Source organism: Octodon degus, unplaced genomic scaffold, assembly GCF_000260255.1.
Source record: "Octodon degus isolate 3935 unplaced genomic scaffold, OctDeg1.0 scaffold00019, whole genome shotgun sequence".
In the NCBI taxonomy this organism is placed as follows: domain Eukaryota; kingdom Metazoa; phylum Chordata; class Mammalia; order Rodentia; family Octodontidae; genus Octodon; species Octodon degus.
Window position 1 is genome coordinate 22,642,856 of NW_004524595.1, and position 17,240 is coordinate 22,660,095.

Here is a 17,240-nt window from a genome sequence, read left to right on the forward strand (position 1 = left end):
GGCTTTGGTAAGTAAATGGATATAAGTTCACTTCAGAAATCTTTGAAACAGTGCTGCTCAAATTTCTATGCCTACAAACCATTTGGGGACCGTGGTAAAAGTGCAGATGGTGACCCAGTCGATGTGGGTCTGCGGTCTGAGACTTCACATCTCACCAGCTCCCTCCTATTGCTGCACTTTGAACAGCAAAGATCTGGAAGACCATCTCTTTGGGGCAGCTCTTTGGAGGAGGAGCTCTTCCTTTTCTCTTTGATATGCTTCTTTTTCAGCTAAAAACCTGTAGGCATCAGTGCATTTTTCACAAAAAGCTGCGGTTTTATTTAGAACATCATTTTAGAGACAAAAAGCAATTCATTTTATTTAGCAAAATAAATTTAACAAGTACATTTAAATAAGGTAAGTTCAAGACTTTTGCAGATTTTTTTTTTTCTTAGTCACTTGCTTTCCTGTGGACTGACACCCCTGTTGCTAGCCTCACTGGGGTCTTTCCAAGTTAATGCAGCCATAAGCCAAGGACTCACTTTGTACACTTTGAGTGACTCAGGTACCCTCTGTATTCTCACCTGGCAGGGTAGGAAAATGACTTAGGGAAGCAGTCACCAGGAAGTGCTCTCCTTCCCCCACCTTATCTCTGCAGTGGAGGCCCTGCTTTCTCTGAAATGGGAGGAAAGAGAACTGCTCCTGGGACGCGGTAGCCGAGAGCAAATCAAGGTGGGTTTTGCACCATCAGTCATGGTGATCCAAATGCTCCGCACAGAGCCTGTGCTCAGCCTCCTGTTGTTAGTTTCTAGTTATGTACATTAAAAAAATACAACAGCCTGTTAAGTAGCAGGACACCTAACTCGGAACACACACTACATGGAGAAATCAAACAGCCTGGCAAAGATGAGAGGAGCAGCAGGTGGTCTTCCTGGAGCAGGAGCAGGCCTGCCTGGCCGCCCACCACATCCTTGCTCTCAGTCTGTGACGGATCTGCACTCCGAAGGCAGCCCCTCTGACTGCCGCCACTGGGCCAGGCGCTCCTTAAACCATTTCTGGAAGACAGAAATGTGCAAAATTAGCTGTCATATACTGCAAAATCAGGATGCCTGTTCCATTTCTAAACAGAAGTCTCTGTGTCCCCTGGAAAGGAGGGACATGGGGCTGGTTCTCACAGAGATGCCAGCTGTTTTTGCTATTTCCTAGGCTTAGAATGGCCTCAGTTTTTTATCTGATGGTCTCTCGCTCATTCTCAGGTACAGCTTAGATAGAACCTTCCCACTGAGGAGTTCCCTGACCACTCTTAGTGCTGTGGTACCTCATGCCACTTTCTATCATTACTTTGCATACTGTGTATTTGCTTGTTTTAAATCAATCAACCAAAGATAAAAAGAAATAAAGAAGAAAATCTAGTACATGGTGCAATGCCTGTTACGTAGTAGACATTCAATAAAATATTTCATATATGAAAAACAATCAACCTCCTAGAACAGTGATGGTGAACCTGTGGCACGTGTGCCGCAGCACACACTCAGAGCCTGCTCTGTTGGCATGTGAGCCAAGTCACCCCAGCATTGCCCCAGCAGCCAAGCATCGACAGTGATGCCCGCAAGTGCTGTGTGCATACTCAGAGAGGAACAGTGCCACCAGGCGATGCTGTCACAAGCAGTTTGGGCACTCAGTCTCTAAATAGTTAACCTTTGCAGTCCTAGAAAAGAAGATCTGTGAAAGCAGAGGCTGTTTGCATCTGCTCATCATTTGGTCTTAGGCCCTAATACAAAAGCTCAAGAATTAGAAATGTCAGTATTTGTTGAATGAATAAAAGAAGCTGAAGGAGCTCCCCAGTGCCCCAGATGAACCTCTCTGGCTGCTACATCACTTGTGTGCCGATCTCAGCACAGGTTTGCTCATCAGTAGCACACTAGTGAAGAGGAATGCACTGAATGAAATGTGTGGTAACAGAGAACAGATAGCCGTGGAGCATTCTTTCCTGGGAGTACATGGTGGTGGCCAACCCAGTTGCTCTTGCTCCAGTGCTGTTGAGCAATGAGAGAAGGTGGGCTTGGCCTCCCAGTTCATTAGACTCTTCCAGCTCTCCATGACTCAAATATGCGCAGGTCTTTGAAGCAACCATGCATCCAGAGAGGCCCTGGCTGGGATGCTTCTAGCCATGGTCCCCCAGGAGGCCTCAGACACATGGCACCAACCACTCATCTGTACATGGAGAGGCCAGGGCTGGGGTCTCTCCTGTCCCTCTGAGCTGTTCTAGGAGTAAGGAAGTGAGGGGACAGAAAGGAAAGAAGCAGTGCAGTTGCCAGGTGTCAGACTTAGGATGCATTTATGGAGGTGGCGCGGTGGGAGACTTGGAGGGCTTCCCAGTTTACAAGGGCCAGCGCCTCCCCAGGTGCAGTTCCAACTCGAGCAAACGGGGGGGGGGGGGGGGGGGAGGTGTGGGGTCTTTTTTTGGTGCCAGGAATCAACTCAGGGCGTTGCACTTGTCAGGCTGGTGCTGTGCTGCTGAGCTGTATCCGGGGGGGTGAGGTGGGGGGGTGTTGGGGAGTGGGGGGTGGCTAGAGCTACCCTGAGCAAGAGCGCATGTTTGAGCTTAAAAGAAGATCAGAAGAAAGGCAAAGTGCCTGAGGAGCCAGGGCGTGAAGCAGGCTGAGAAGAGGCGCCCAGCAGGCATGCAGGGCTGCACAGCGGTGCTCAGCCCACTGCACCCGCAGCTCAGGCTTCTGAGCAGCTGTCTCCCCACCTTTACGCAGGGGGTAGCAGCAGAGCAAAGTAATCAAAAGCCAGGCAGCACCAGTGGGAAGGAAGCCTTCTTTCTCTTTGGGGTTTGTACCTGGATGCCATATTTGCATGTGGGCAATCACTAACTTTAAGGAGAAGAGAGAGCTCGTGTCCTTTTGGTGGCTTTGTCTCCAGTTCTGCTGGGAAAGGTGGGTGCATTTTCCTGTATGATCTGTGTGCAGGTTCCCTTAATTCTGGGCTCAGGATGAGCTCAGCAAGGCGCCAGCTTCATTAATGAGGTCGCTCTGTGGGGTTTCCGAGGCTGAAAGTGCTGATTAGACAGGACTCCCCATGACTGGCACTGAATGCCCTGCAGCATTTTAAAGACTAATTAAAACTGAAGGGAGGAAAGGCTTACTTCCTATCAGGATTCATTTAGGCAAAATGGGTGAGCTGGCCCCATTCAAAAGAGCCACCCGCATCTTTACTTTGTGTGGCGAAGCAGAATATTGATGAACCCTTCCCCAAAATAGCTTCAGTATTCATCACTTTTGGGGATTTACAAATTCAGATGCAAACACTAAACCACTGAGCCCTAGCACTGTGGGGTGGGCGAAGGGAAAAGCTCGAATATTTTCTGAAGATACATATTTTAAATCAAGTGCATAAGTAATATTTTAATAAACCATTTGCTGTGTAGCAAAACACATGAAATCCTTTGGGTTCCTGTCCCGAGTTGAATCTTACAACTTCTCACATCAGTACTAATTTTCTACCTGGCCTTATTCTCCTTTTCTGGGCTCTGTCATCTCCTGGGAACATTCATCCCTTGCTCTCTTATGAATGAATGCCCTCATTACCCTTGCCCACTGGTGGAGATTTATTTATTCCCAGGGAACAGATAATAATTAGACTCTGGGAGAGAGAGGGTTTGAGGCAAAATCACATTGTTTGGATCCTTTTCTCTAGCAACTAACATTTCATTCTTTTCAGGGGGAGACCTTTAGAGAGCTTTATTCTACTGATAAAACATCCAGTGATTAAAATTGCTGGGTTCTGGGAACAAGCCCAGAACATCAAAAAGAGATAAAAGTACTGGAACTGTCTCCAAGAACCAGTGCCAACTGCAGTGTGCTCGAATTGTGTGTGTGTGTGTGTGTGTGTGTGTGTGTGTGTGTGAGTGATAACAGAGGCCACTTCATCCCCACCCCTGGGGGCTGACGAAAGAGCTCTCTGAGTCCCTCTAACACTGACTTCCACACAATTAATGACATGGAGCGGGGACTCTGTGAGCGCTCACATAACTTCAGCGTTAGGAGATATTGGGAGTAGTGTTATTCTAGGACCCCAGGAAAAGCAACTTGAAAAGTTATTTCAATGCGTACATCCAAACCCCAGCTTAGTTCTTCTGGTCGCCTCCCAGGCACAGAACTCTGTCCTATAGGGAGACAGTTACAGGGTGGTCTGCGGATCTTTTGGTGGCGCATAGTAGGATAACTGGGTTTTCACACCGCTGTGTGAGATGTGCCTCCCACACACCCTGTGAGGACGTCGGGTATACAGTACTGCGTGTCTGATGTAAGGAGAGAAAAGAAAAAGGGGTTCATAAAAGCTCCCTCATTAAAGAATGTGTGTACCTCTCAGGCCCCTGCCCAAGTATGAGTATGACAGCTACTGCCCACGTGAGTCAGTTGCAGTAACTACCCCTAAGACTATCTGAAGGAAAAAAAAATCTGTAAAAAAAAAAAATAATAATAATAATAAAAAGATTATCTGTGCTTGTTTTCTTTCACTAAAGTATTACTTATTCTAGGGAAATTAATAGAGTGACTATCTCCCGATGTGGCTGTGGTTACATGGTGAGATGAGGTTTCAGGCATAAATATGATGAATATTATTTTACCTTTGGTGACTTTTGCCATGGACAGGGGCCACACTGCTAAGGAACAGAACTAGAGGATGTGCTCATAGCAACATGACTATATGTAGGCAAGGCAGGCCCTGGCCTCTGTGGAGCTATTTGAAGCATCCCTCAAAGATCTGCTACAAGTAAAAATAATTTTATTAATACTTGAAAGTTCAGGGCCAGGGAAATAGCTCAGTAGAATAAGCACTTGCCTGGCAAGCACAAGGGCCTGAGTTTTATCCCCTGTTCTGCCAAAAAAAAGAAAAAAGAAAAAAAGAAAGTTCAGGGGTCAGTGAGATAGCTCAGCAAACTAATGTGCCTGCTTAGGCAAGCTTAGGCAAGCACAGGGATCACAGTTCAATCCCCGGCACCGCATGCTGCGCCAGCCTGGCCCTCAGGGCAGGCTGTCAGCCCAGCATAGTGGCGCATGCCTGTAATCTCAGTGCTGGGGAGGCTTAAAGCAGGAGGATCACCATGAGTCAGAGCTGCATAGTGAGATCCTGTAACAACCAAATACATAAGAAATAAAAAAAATTTGAAAGTTCATCATTGTGCATTCTATTTCCAAAATATACTTTTTTTTTCTGGTAGAATATACTTTGGGCCAGTTATGGTGGTGCACACCTGTAATCCCAGCACTTGGGAGGCTGAGGCAGGAGGATCCCTTTAAATTCAAGGTGAGCCTGGGCTACAAAGTGAGTTCAAGACCAGCCTGAACTGCATAGTGAAACTGTGTCTCAAAAAGGCACTTTGAAAGAGGCAAACATTTTTTTGAGAAGACTGGAGAACATTTCTTGCCCACACATGCACATGAAGGCAGGGCTGGAAGGGGTGGGAAGAGGAGACCCAACCCAGGAAGGAGTGGTAGAGGGCAGGTGGCCTGAGGTACCCAGAAGGCCTCTTTCACAACCCTTGCTTAGCTCTGGGTTCCAGATGCTTAGCAGCCACAGGGAGGAAGAAAGTGTGGACTCCTTGGCAGGAAGAGGAAGCCAGCCCCCCTTCCTCCTGCTATGTGGCTGACTAACCTGTACCCACTCTTGCTGAACGGGGCTCACCATCTGTTTATTTGAGGGTGACAAAAGAGGGGAAATGGAGGAAGGGCTGCTTGTGAGGGATGAGGAGCCTGCTGTGCGGATGCCTGTGTTGGCTGGCTTCGGCCATGGTGAGAGGCAGGTGTTTCTCTCTCACCCTACCCAGATTTAATTCAATAACAGCAGCTGATCCTGAGGAAAGACTGACTGCAGTCTGGAGTGACTGCCACTTCACACATGCATTTTAAAAAAGCAATAAATACAAATTTATCATTTTGGTCTTTTCTTCCTACCCCCTTCAGCTGCTTTCCTAACCTCCTCTGTGGAGACCATGTATTTATGGTGGCCAGGAGTCTAAGTGGAACCAGACTGGCTGAGTTCAAGGGCCATCCCCATCTCTGTGGTCTAGTTACTTAGTCTCTCTGTGCCTTGGCCCCTATGTCTACACAACTGTGCTAACAGCAGCCACCTTTGCAGTACTGTTTTGGCAAAAAAGTGACAATGCTTAGAGGCTGCCTGCAACAGCATATGGCATACACCAGCCACCCCAAACGTCAACACAGGGCTGGGCGTGCAGCTCAGTGGTAGGGTGTGTGCCAAGCATGCTCAAGGCCCTGGGTTTGGTCCTCAATGCATGTGCACGCCCACATGTGCACACACACGTGCACACACACACACGACTGATGTTAACTTGACACATAAGAATCAGTGTTAGACTCAGCACCCACCATATCCTACAGCCTTGCTTTTAAAACAGGAGTTGTCTCTGTAGTCATTCCTCTTTTCTAAATATAGCATGGGATTTTAAATGATAAAACTGCAGCAGCCTGGCTCTTTGGCAGTTCCAAGAAATATGAGCTGTTAGACTTGGGTTACAGTAAATCACCTTCTATTTAGTTCTGGTCCTAGTTAGTCAGACAGCTGTTCTACTTGTTAGAAACAGATATGTTTGCCTTTTTATTTGATCTGCAAGTGAGAGGATTATCTATTGGGGAGTTCTCCACACTGCCTGCGGCTCAGGAAAACTCATTTTGGGACCAGGGTCCAGGGCCTTAGTCCTGGATTCCAAAGAGCAACCAGTGAGCACCATCAGGAGGAAACAAAGTCCTGGATGCTGTGCTCCGGGCAATGGGAAGAATAAGAGTATCTGCTTTAGCGCTGAGGTTAGAGGGGCAAAGCGCCGGAGCGCATCACACACAACAAATACTCTTCCCATGACCAGAGGAGAAGTCGAAGTCAGAGTTTAGATGGGGTTTAAAAAAGAAAAGTCAGCTAAAGGCTCCAAAACGGAATGGGAGAGTGAGTGCTGCGCTCTCTTCCCTGAGAGATTTGCAGGGCAATATAACAGCGTTTAGAAAACATAAATAAATCAAGCACTGAGGGAGACCTAGGCGGCCACTCCTGCCAGCTGTAAGGTCAGAGTATATCTTCCTGGAAGACTCTAAACCTTACAGCCAGGAAATTTTGAAAAATCGGAACCACATCTCCTGCGCTACGCGCAGTCTGACTTGTGCAGCGGCTGCGCGGCAAGGTGCGAATAGCAACTCCTCGTTACCTCCGGGACTCAGTTTCCCCATCTGCAGAACCTGAGCACTAATTGTATAGCTAAGGTCCCTCCCCGCGGAGACCAGATTTTCCCGATGAGGTCGTGCACAGGACTGAGAAAGCGAAAGGAGCCAGAAGCGGGAGGCTGCCCCAGGCTCGTAGGCGAGAAAGCGATCTGGGGCGAGGACCCGGCCGCGAAGGGGAGGCGCCCGGGAACCTCGGGCTCGGAGCGGCGCTCACCTGCGTCTCCTCCTCCGTGAGGCCGGCCTCGGCTGCGATGAGGCATAGCGTGGTGGGGTCCGGGTGCTTGTTGACCTTGTTGAAGTTGTACTCCAGGATCTCCACCTGGTCCTCCGTGGGGCCGTTCGTGGGCTCGGCGGACATGGTCAGGAGCAGCTGCGGGCGGGAGAGCGAGAGGCAGCGTGAGCGGCGGCGAGATCCGGGTTGCAGAGAGCGGGGTGCGGAGTGCCGGGTGCAGGGTGCGGGTGAGGGTGAGGGCCGGGCTGTCCCCTCCGCGCGCTGTCCACGGCCGCTCGCGTCCCCGGGTCCCCCAAGAACCCCCTCTGCTGTCGCACAAGAGAGGTGACTTGCGCCCTGTGCGCCCAAGGCTGCGACGCGGAGCGAAGAAGCGGAGGAGGCGGCTTCTCGGGGAGGGGACCCAGGCAGAGGCAGGGTGGGCGGCCGCGGCCACGCCTCCTGCTGACCAACGCTGAGCCTCCGCATTGGGTGAGCACTCGGGGAGGGGGCCGTGCGCGCGCGCACGCGGGGGGTGGGGGTGCCCAGGGACCCCTCCAAGAAGGGAGGTGGAGGTGGCCCGCTTAACATCTTTCCCTTTGACGGAAGTGGAGTTGGGTCCACAGAGAAATAAATGATCGAAAGCAGAGTCCTGAGCCCAGGAGACACGGCCACTGGCGGGCTTGTGGGGACCAACCTGGCTCTGCAGCTCCCCCCTTCAAACCAGCACTGGCTCTAAGGAAGGTGTCAACCCCGGGCCTACTGTCACCAGTGAACAACAAAGAACCACTTCTCAGTGTGACCCCCGAAGTGTGAGGGTTTAGAGAAGGAGTGGAGTTACCTAGCCAATTAAAGATCCGAGTCAACTGTAGCTTAAAATCCCAGCCTGCCCTACACTTTAAAAGTCAGGAAACCGAGTCAGCGACAAGTTTCAATGTCACCTGTTTGCCCTCACTTGAGCCCCAAAACTGTGCCAGCAGCTGTGGAGCAACAGAGCTTTCTGCTGCCAGTACTGGGTGGTCTCCAAATTGGAGCAAAGAAATTTAGCAAATGAGTTCCCCACCCGTCTCCCCAGCTCAACAGCCACAGAAGTCTAGCATGAAGCTTCAGTATGTTCCGGGCGGTGGCTTTGGCACAGACCTGTCAGGACCTGATTGCTGCTGACAGCAGAAGACAAGCAGAAGTACGGAGTCATGCTGGTTTGTTGTTGTAACCAGCGCTTGCACAATCATCCCACACAGACCCGAGGAGGGTTTGATGTGGCTTGTGCCAGAGGATGAGCCACGCTCCCCATGGGCTTTCACAAGCACGTCGCCGCGGCTGTAGGCTTGTCCTCTGCACTGCCTCTTCTGCTCCCTGATGAGATAGATGTCTTTACCTCTCCTCAAGGTCACAGAGAAAACTCAGGCAGGAACGGAACTTGTTTTGGGAGCGAGATACAGCTCAATCCCTTGCTAACTAGAGTGAAATTGTGCTTTGGGGGAACTCTGTGCACGCCCACCTGAAAATCTGTGCCAGGCATTCCTGTTGCAAGGCCGAGGCAAGAGCACATCTAGCCAGGTCAGAAACACCTCTCCTCTTTGCACTCCTCTCCCCTTCTTTGCCACACAACTTTAGGGCTGGAGAGAACCTTGCAAATGCCCCCTGCAGGCCACTCCTGTCCCAGGCCAGTAGGATGAAGCAGAGGACAGCGGGCTTTCCAAGCTGGGGTTTTTGCCCAAGCAGTGAGTGACCAGCATTGGGAGTGGAGGCCCCAGCTCTGCTTCAACCTGGCTGGCCCAGCTGGAGCATTCTCAGCAGGCATCCCAGCAGCTTGGCCTTCAGTTAGCTAGAAAATCTAACTGAAGGGCAACAGGCAGGGGCTCGTTGCCACACTGGCTATGGATCACAGCTAAAGCTCATCACTAAAACCCCTAGTTACTGCTCATTTTGCCTAAGAGTGGGGAGGGGTGACCTGCTGCCTCTAATTTTGTCCCTTACTTTAAAACATTCTGTGTCATTACACCTATCATGGCTGTGCCTCTCTTTCACAAGAACCTGCGACTTCCGGAAGGAACCTTAGTCCTTTAGAACAACAGGCTTCCTAAACTGATTCAGCCTATGGATGGTTGTGCATATAGTTTCCACTCCCTTTTTGTTACTGCTGCTGTTCTAGAACTCAAGGGCTTCTAATGTTCTTCCATGGCATTGGGTGCATTTTATTCGAGTAGATTTCTGTGGCTTCCTGTGATGGATGTTGAGTGAGGTTTTGTGGGGAGGTCCTGGATGATGTTAAAGGCCGTAGTGCTTTAGTTGGCAGAGAGCCATGGCCGTGGTTGGCAGCTAAGGAGACTTGTGGGAAGGCCATGAATAGTACCCACTTCTCCAAGGGTGCGTCAAACTTGCTTGGTTTCCAGAAATGAGGATGAAAGATCTCCGCTGTCAGAAACATTTTCTTTTCTCTTCAAAGAACAGGCTATTACTTCAGCCCTCTGGTTGACAAATGTTTGGTGCTGCCTTATTTTTCTCTGTCATTGTATGCATCAAACTCCCTTGGTGACCTTGGTCTTACTCGGTGACTCAACTATATTTGGAAGGAAGAAGTTAGAAGCTTCTCTAAGGCTAGCCTACACAATTTTAGCTCAAAAACCTAACAATATTTTAAACTTGCCTAAACTTTGCTTTATTCACTTTTTGCTGTTGTGGCTACCATAGCTTATAGAACATTTGAAGAGCAATTTGTCTCATTATTGTATTTTTCTTCTGTGCTTAGGGGAAGTCATTATGTAAATGTTTTCAAAAGGTTAAATAAAAACTGCTGGCTTTTTTTTTTCTTTCTGCTAACTTGAGTCCAAAGCCAGGATAGACAAGTGTAACCTTACAGCTTTACTTTTGTCCTTAAACCTTACAATCCATTTATTTGTTTTTTGTTTTTGTTTTTGTTTTTTTTTACTGAAAACATTTTATTGGCCTTCTGACCAGAAACAGGAATTTATTTGCCAGGAAGGATGATCCCATCCCATCCTGGCTCCAGTGCATGGCCTCCCCTTTGCTGCTTCTGTGTTTGGCCCCAGGGCAACCTGTCCTGCGCTTCTTGTCTGCAATGCTGAAACCTGGCCTACCCAGCACCACACAGAAGTCCAGGCCGTAGATATCAATGCTTGGGGCATATGTGAAGCCCAGATGAATGTGTTCCTGGATTCCAAAATCAAAGTTTCCAGTATCAGAGAAGTGACTTTTCCTTAACTCATACTCTCCCACCTTTAGGACCTTTCTCCAGGATTTCTTCTACCTTCGCCCCTCGGACTGTGCAGTGGACAGCGATCTTGTTTCTCCTGATGCCAAAGGACCTGACAGTGTATCTAGCTTTAGAAAACATAGGAGTCTGGCCTATGAGCTGCTCCAGTACCTTGGTTGCCCACGTCAGTCTGTCTCCACTCTCCCCAACGCAAAGGTTAAGGCAGAGTTTGAGAATTCGAAGTTTCCGCATGGGGTTCTCCTTCTCACCTTGGTCCTGTGCCATGATGGAGAACCGGAAGAGCAATCCATTTATTTGGAAAGCATTACCTATCTAAACTAGCTCATAGAAAGTGCTATAAATTGGCCAACCTGGGTTACTTCATTGGTATTTCTTCTCCCTGTCCCAGCCATTTTGACTCTCTAATGTTGCAAATGCCAAGCCAAAAGAGAGAGGCTCCTTGTAAATAGAGTGCCTCAGTGAGCTGGCCACAAAGGGGGAAAGGCAGGTGAAACACTCATCTTTCTTCTAAATTGTAGGTGCCTGTATTTCTTTCATATTCATCAGAGTAGTCCCCAAACAGTGGGCTCTTGGAACATTTTATATTTTCCTAAGTGAGAACAATGATGTATGGTCATTGCTACAAGAGAAGTGGCTTGTCTTTAGAAGGTAAGGGGGTCTACTCATCATTAATTATTGATTTTAGGAGGCAGAATGGGGACCATCTAAGCTGAATCTCTCAGATAAAATGGAGGGCTGAGAGTGTGGCTCAGCAGTGGTGCTGTAGAGCATTTGTCTAACATGTGTGAAGCCTAGGATTCAGTCCCCAGCAATGAAATCAACACTGACAACAGGGGTAGAATATAGGACTGTCTCCCTTGCCACACAAAGGCTGGAGATGGAGGTGGAGGAGCTGTTCTTTTATCTGTCTGTCTATCTATCTATCTATCTATCTATCTATGCTGAGGATCAAACCCAGGGCCTCAGGCATGCTAGGTAAGCACTCTGCCACTGAGCTACATCTCTAGGTGTTGTTCTTTCAAATATAAGCTAAGGGCAGTCAGTGGTTGCCAAATTTAACTGGGCCTCTGAGTGACCTGTAGGGACGTCTAAGCCCACTACTCACTTTGAATCAGAGCCACATTTTAGAACCTAGCTCTGGTAGAGACACACAAAAAATTTGTACTCTTACAAAATGTACAATTTAATTATTAAAATGAACTATAATGAGGCTGGGATGTAGCTTAGTGGTAGACACTTGCCTAGAGTGTGCAAAACCCTGGGTTTTGTTCCCAGCACCACACAAAAGGAAAATACGTTGTACTTCTCATGCCTCACACCTACTGTCATGTTGTGTGTCGTCTTCACATCTGAGTAAATGGCAGGTGGGGATAGGTTTTTAATTTTAAAGAGAAGAAAAAGAGAATAAAATTACAGGATTTAAAAACAAGATGATAGAAAATTAACAATGATTATTATATTGCATATTGTTATCTTCAAAGTAGTTGCTTAGTTGATAAGATAAAAGCATGCAAAATTGATCAAACAGGGCTGGCGAGATAACTCAGCAGTCTAAAGCACCTGCTTAGGCAAGCACAGGGACTGCAGTTTGATCCCCGTTGCCAGGGAGGGCTGAGCTGCCCCCCCAAAAAAAAAGATCAAACAACATAAGGATTAATTATTGTTCCTTTCAATGAACAAATAGAAATTAGCACAATTATCTTAGGTATTTTGAGTGGATGGATATTTCCCTCCTCTTCCTCTTTCCCCCATCCCAGCTATTCTTCACTTTTGAGCAGCTTCTTTCGCTTTCACAATATCTATTGTACCTTTAGGTGGAGATAGTTTTAAGGAAATAAGTTTTGGGGGGCATGAACGGATACTAGGGATAGAATCCAGAGCCTTCATACTGAGTAGCATCTTCAGCCTTCTTTATTTGTGTTTAGTTTAAGACATGGTCTCACTTAGTAGCCTAGTTGTCCAGGTTGTGTTTGAACCTGAAGTCTCCTGGCCTCAGCCTCACAGAGTATGGGGACTACAGGCAAACTTCACCATGCCATGCAAAGAATAAGCTTTTGCAGGGCCAGAAAGATAGCTCAGCAGACTAAGTACCTGCTTAGGCAAGCACAAGGACCAGGGCTTGATCCCTGGCCCCACACACTGTGCTGGCCCCGCCCTCGGGCAAGCTAGTTGGGTGTGGTGGCACACACCTCTAATCCCAGTGCTGGGAAAGCAGGAGGATCACTATGAGTCCAAGCTGCATAGTGACACTGTACCGAATACATTAAAAATAAATGAATAAGCTTTTACAGATACTTATTGGAATAACCAGGGTAACATATCATGCTACTAATTTTTGTACATCAATCTGGTCAGAAATGAGTAAAATACCTTTAAATTAATCTATCTTTCTTTCTTTCTTTCCTTCCTTCCTTCCTTCCTTCCTTCCTTCCTTCCTTCCTTCCCTCTTTTTTCTGTATTGGGGATTAAGTTTAGGACCTTGCACTTGCCAGGCAGTCACTTAAGCCTCTGAGCTGTCTCCCTGGCCCATACCTTTAAAATTATGTAAGGAATTCTGTGCTTTCAAAAAGTCAGAAAATTTAAAGAATTCAAAAACTCAGAAAAGAAAACTCTTTTTAAGTGTTTGAGAAAATTACAAGGGGTGATCAAGAACATAGTTACTGTTCAAATTTTTTACATATGTGACAGTAAAATACACATTGCCATTCAACCCCCGCAGAATCTTGCCCTCACTTCCAGCTCTCTCCTCCCAGCATGCTTGCCACTTTCTTGGGCAGCTTGGGAAGTGCTTTTTTCTGTCTAGGAGGTGTGGTGAAAAAAACAGTGAACGCTGCTGCCAAGTGCCATCCAGCTGAAGGCAGGCTGTAGCGACCATGGATGTGGCGCCACCCACTTTGCTCACTGCATGTGGCACGACGCCAGTTCTGCCTCTCCCCTAAAGTAAAAAAAGACCCCTTTCGGGAAACATTTTGAATTAGCTCAGGACATTACGGCAGCCATGATAGCACAACTAAAGACACCACCCAGGCAGACTTCCAGAACTGCTTCAGGACGTGCCGAGGATGGGATCCTGGGCTCAGGGGAACGGGGGACATTTGGGGGGGGGGTTAATGGCAATGTGTCTTTTATTATAATTTTAAAAATTTCAATACATCATTTTAATCATATTTCATATATTGTTGTGCTGAGACCAGAGTTTCTAAAAAATTACTAACCCCCCCCAACAAGACAAAAAACTCTTTGTACCCCATCACACATATCTCTAGTAATTGATTTTGAAGCTAGAAATTATAGTGCAAAAGATTTGGCAGCCTTGAATTTGACTGACTTTTAATTCCTTATATTTTTCAGGGGAAAAATGCTAACATATATCTATATCTACAGATATAGATATATCTATAGATATAGATATATGGATATTGAACCCACAACCTTATAAATGTTACCCCAACGCTTTACCACTGAACTATACCCTCAGCCCCTGCTTAAGTAGATAATATATTTAATGGAACTTAAAATTGAACTTTAGATTCCAAACACATCATATGCACATGGAGCATCACTGCTGTTATGGTTTGTGTGTATTTGTCTCCCCAAAGCCTCATGCAGTCATTAAGGTGCAGTTCTATACTTTGTGATTAACTCATGATCCAAGGTTGAGATTATGGGTCTGAGTACTGCTAGGATTATGGGTGTGAGTGCTACACCCAGGCTGGGGTGGATAGCCTGAATGTAACATAAGAGAGACAGACAGACTTGCTCTCTGTAGCCATTGTTGCTGCTATTTCTCCCTTGCACTCTTGCTCTTTGCCACTGCCATGAACGGCTGCCCTCTGCCATGTGCCACTCTGCCTTGGAGCCAGCCGAGTATGGACTGAAACCTCCAGTAACTGTGAGCTAAGTAAACCTTTCCTTTCTTCATTTTGCCTGTCAGGTATTTGTCCCAGCAATGAGAGAAGAGTAACTGAGACAGAGTTTGCTACCATGGTCGTTTTTTGCTGTGGCTGAACCTGGCCATGTGAATTATAAGCTTTTGGGAATGGTTTTGGAAGAGATAGGAAAGGTTTGAAGATGTCGTCTATAAGAGAAGTGCTAGAACAGCTTCAGCTGTTCTGTATAGGAGATTCTGGTCAGAGCTCAGAAGAACAGAAGCTTGATAGAAATCCTGTCTGCAAATACCAGGCTGGGGAGGTTTCTGCTGGGAAGAAGGACTGCATTGGTGGTTGGACCCTGGAGGATTTGTGTTTTGGCTTGGCAGAAACTTTGGTCTGCATTTTGCTCATGTCCAAAGACTTTGCCTGAGACCGAGCTTAAGCATGGAGGACTGATTACTCTGGCAAAAGATATGTCAAAGCAGTCAAATATTGAGGCAGTAGCATGGCTGTTTTGGGAAGCTTTTAGCCAGATTTATGTTGGGAATCAAGAACAAAGACCCCAGCAGAATGATTTTAAAATGTGAGTTTGGCCAGAAAGGAAGCTCCAATAAAGCTGTGGAATGTAAAGATAGAGCTGAGGGAATCTCCACTTCCAAGAAGGAACATGAGAACAGAAAGGATGGCCTGAGAACACCACAGGAGGCAGGAGGTCTCCACCCTTGCAGCCTCAGAATCGCAAGGGCGAGGGACTATTCCCTGAGGGGAAAGCTGCAGAGCACCATGTCCCAGAATGGCAACAGTGGCCACACCAGGTTCCACAATGGCACTGGAAAGGAGCTTTTACTCCTTGGAACCAGGGTCAGAGTGCTCAGCAATCCAGACACTTGAGCCCTGCAGACAGGAGAGAAGGAAGCCTGACTGCTGCTCCTGCTGGCAGCAGACCTTGGCATCATCCCCATGGCGATGGTTTTAGGTGCTTGCAGAATGCAGGAGTTCTGAAGTTAAAAAGGCTTCTACTTCGATTTCAGAAGATGGCCTGGGAGTTCAGGTGGTATGCCCCTGAGAGGGCAGTGTGTACAGCTGTGAGTGAGAAGCCTATTCAGTGGAAACCCCAGAAGTCTGGAAAAGCCAGGAACATGGATCATCTAAAGGAAACTTCAAGGAGGAAGCAATACCGGCCTAAGAAAGAAGCCATGGGAGCCACCAGCAAAAGTACCATCAGGGAAGAGCCATGTAAGGGTTTTAGAGCTTACAACTCATTGCAGATTGCTTCAAATGTCCCACTTGGAACTATGGGACTTAATGTTTGCCCTGCTGGATTTTGGACTTGCTTTGGTCCCAATGCTTTGTATTTCCCTGCTGCTTGCAACTTTGGGAATGGTAATGTTTATCTTGTGTCTTTGAATGTTAAAACTGTTTAGCTTTTCTTTTGTACAGGGGCTCACAGCTAAGATCTTGCCTTAGATCTTGGAGGAGACTTGGGACTTGGGCTTTTCAGCAATGCTGAAACTGTTGGGACTTTGGCAACTCTTATGAGTGGACTAAAATGTCTTCTGCATAAAGGGATGTGTATGAGTCTTTGGGGGTCCAGGGGAGGAGTGCTATGCTTTGTGTGTATTTGTCCCCTCAAAGCTTCATGCAGTCATTGAGGTTCAGCTTTACAGTTTGTGATTAACTCATGATCGAAGGTATGGGTCTGAGTACTGCTGGGATTATGGGTGTGAATGCTACACCCAGCCTCGGGTGGATAGCCTGAATGTAACATAAAAGGGGGGGAGAGGGGTGAATGAGGGAGGGAAGGAGAGAGGGAGAGAGACAGAGAGACAGACAGACAGAAAGACAGACTTACTCACTCTCTGTAGCCATTGTTGCTGCTATTTCTCCCTTTTGCTCTTGCTGTTTGCTGCCGCCATGAACGGCTGCCCTCTGCCAGTCTGCCTTGAAGCCAGCTGAGTATGGACTGAAACCTCCAGTAACTGTGAACTAAATAAACCTTTCCTTCCTTCATTTTGAGTGTCATGTATTTGTCCCAGCAAGGAGAGAAAAGTAACAGATAATTACTGTCTTTAAGGAAGCAAGATTCTAAATCTAAACAGGAACATACATTTGAAATGCTATATATATTGAGTCTAACTTTACATATCAAAAACTGAAGGAAAATACAACAAATATGTTCATAGGAGTTACACCCACATTGTGAAATTATGAAGAAAAATAAAAAAGAAAAGGGAATTTTTCCTCTTTATATTTTCCCACCATTTCAAACTGTCCATAATAAGTGGTATGCCTGGGATGTATCTCAGTGACACATTGCCTGCCTGGAAAATGTAAGGTCCTGAGTTTGATTCCTGGTACCAAAAAAACAGTGATGACTATTATAAAGTTGAAAAAAAAAAGCAATTTTTTTCTTAAAATTTTACCTTCTTCCCCTCCCCATCTGATAATGGAAGTTGAACCCCGGTCCTTTATAGCGAACTACATCTCAGCAGTTTTAAAATCTTTTGGTTTTGAAATAGGTCATGAAGCTGTCTAAGTTAGATTCTAACTTGAGCTCCTCCAGCCTCAGCCTCAGCCTGGAGTGTAGGGATTACAGGTGCAGAGTCCCCCAAAAACACGTTTTTTAAAAAAAATTTATGTATTTGGTACAGGGTCTCACTAGGCAGCTCAGATACTCCAATCCTCCTGTTTCACCCTTGGCA

The 17,240-nt window shown here is 47.0% G+C and overlaps 1 protein-coding gene and 2 pseudogenes across 2 annotated transcripts in view; 1 reads left to right on the forward strand and 2 right to left on the reverse strand.

Annotated features, from left to right (window-relative positions):
• Positions 1 to 751: 751 nt before the first annotated feature.
• Hopx (HOP homeobox) overlaps positions 752 to 17,240 on the reverse strand; it is a 33,191-nt gene continuing 16,702 nt past the window's right edge. Inside the window, exons 2-3 of one of the 2 annotated variants that reach the window (XM_023710950.1) lie at positions 7,435 to 7,590; positions 752 to 1,034 (exon numbers count right to left, since the gene is read on the reverse strand). In XM_023710950.1, coding sequence (XP_023566718.1) covers positions 957 to 1,034; positions 7,435 to 7,578 — 222 coding nt within the window. In that variant the 5' untranslated portion in view covers positions 7,579 to 7,590 and the 3' untranslated portion in view covers positions 752 to 956. Of the gene's footprint in view, positions 1,035 to 7,434; positions 7,834 to 17,240 lie in introns of those variants that run through there. The other variant, XM_004627528.2, reaches the window with a different exon arrangement.
• On the forward strand, positions 4,183 to 4,291 carry LOC111815694 (annotated as a pseudogene).
• Positions 10,400 to 10,944, reverse strand: LOC101590412 (annotated as a pseudogene).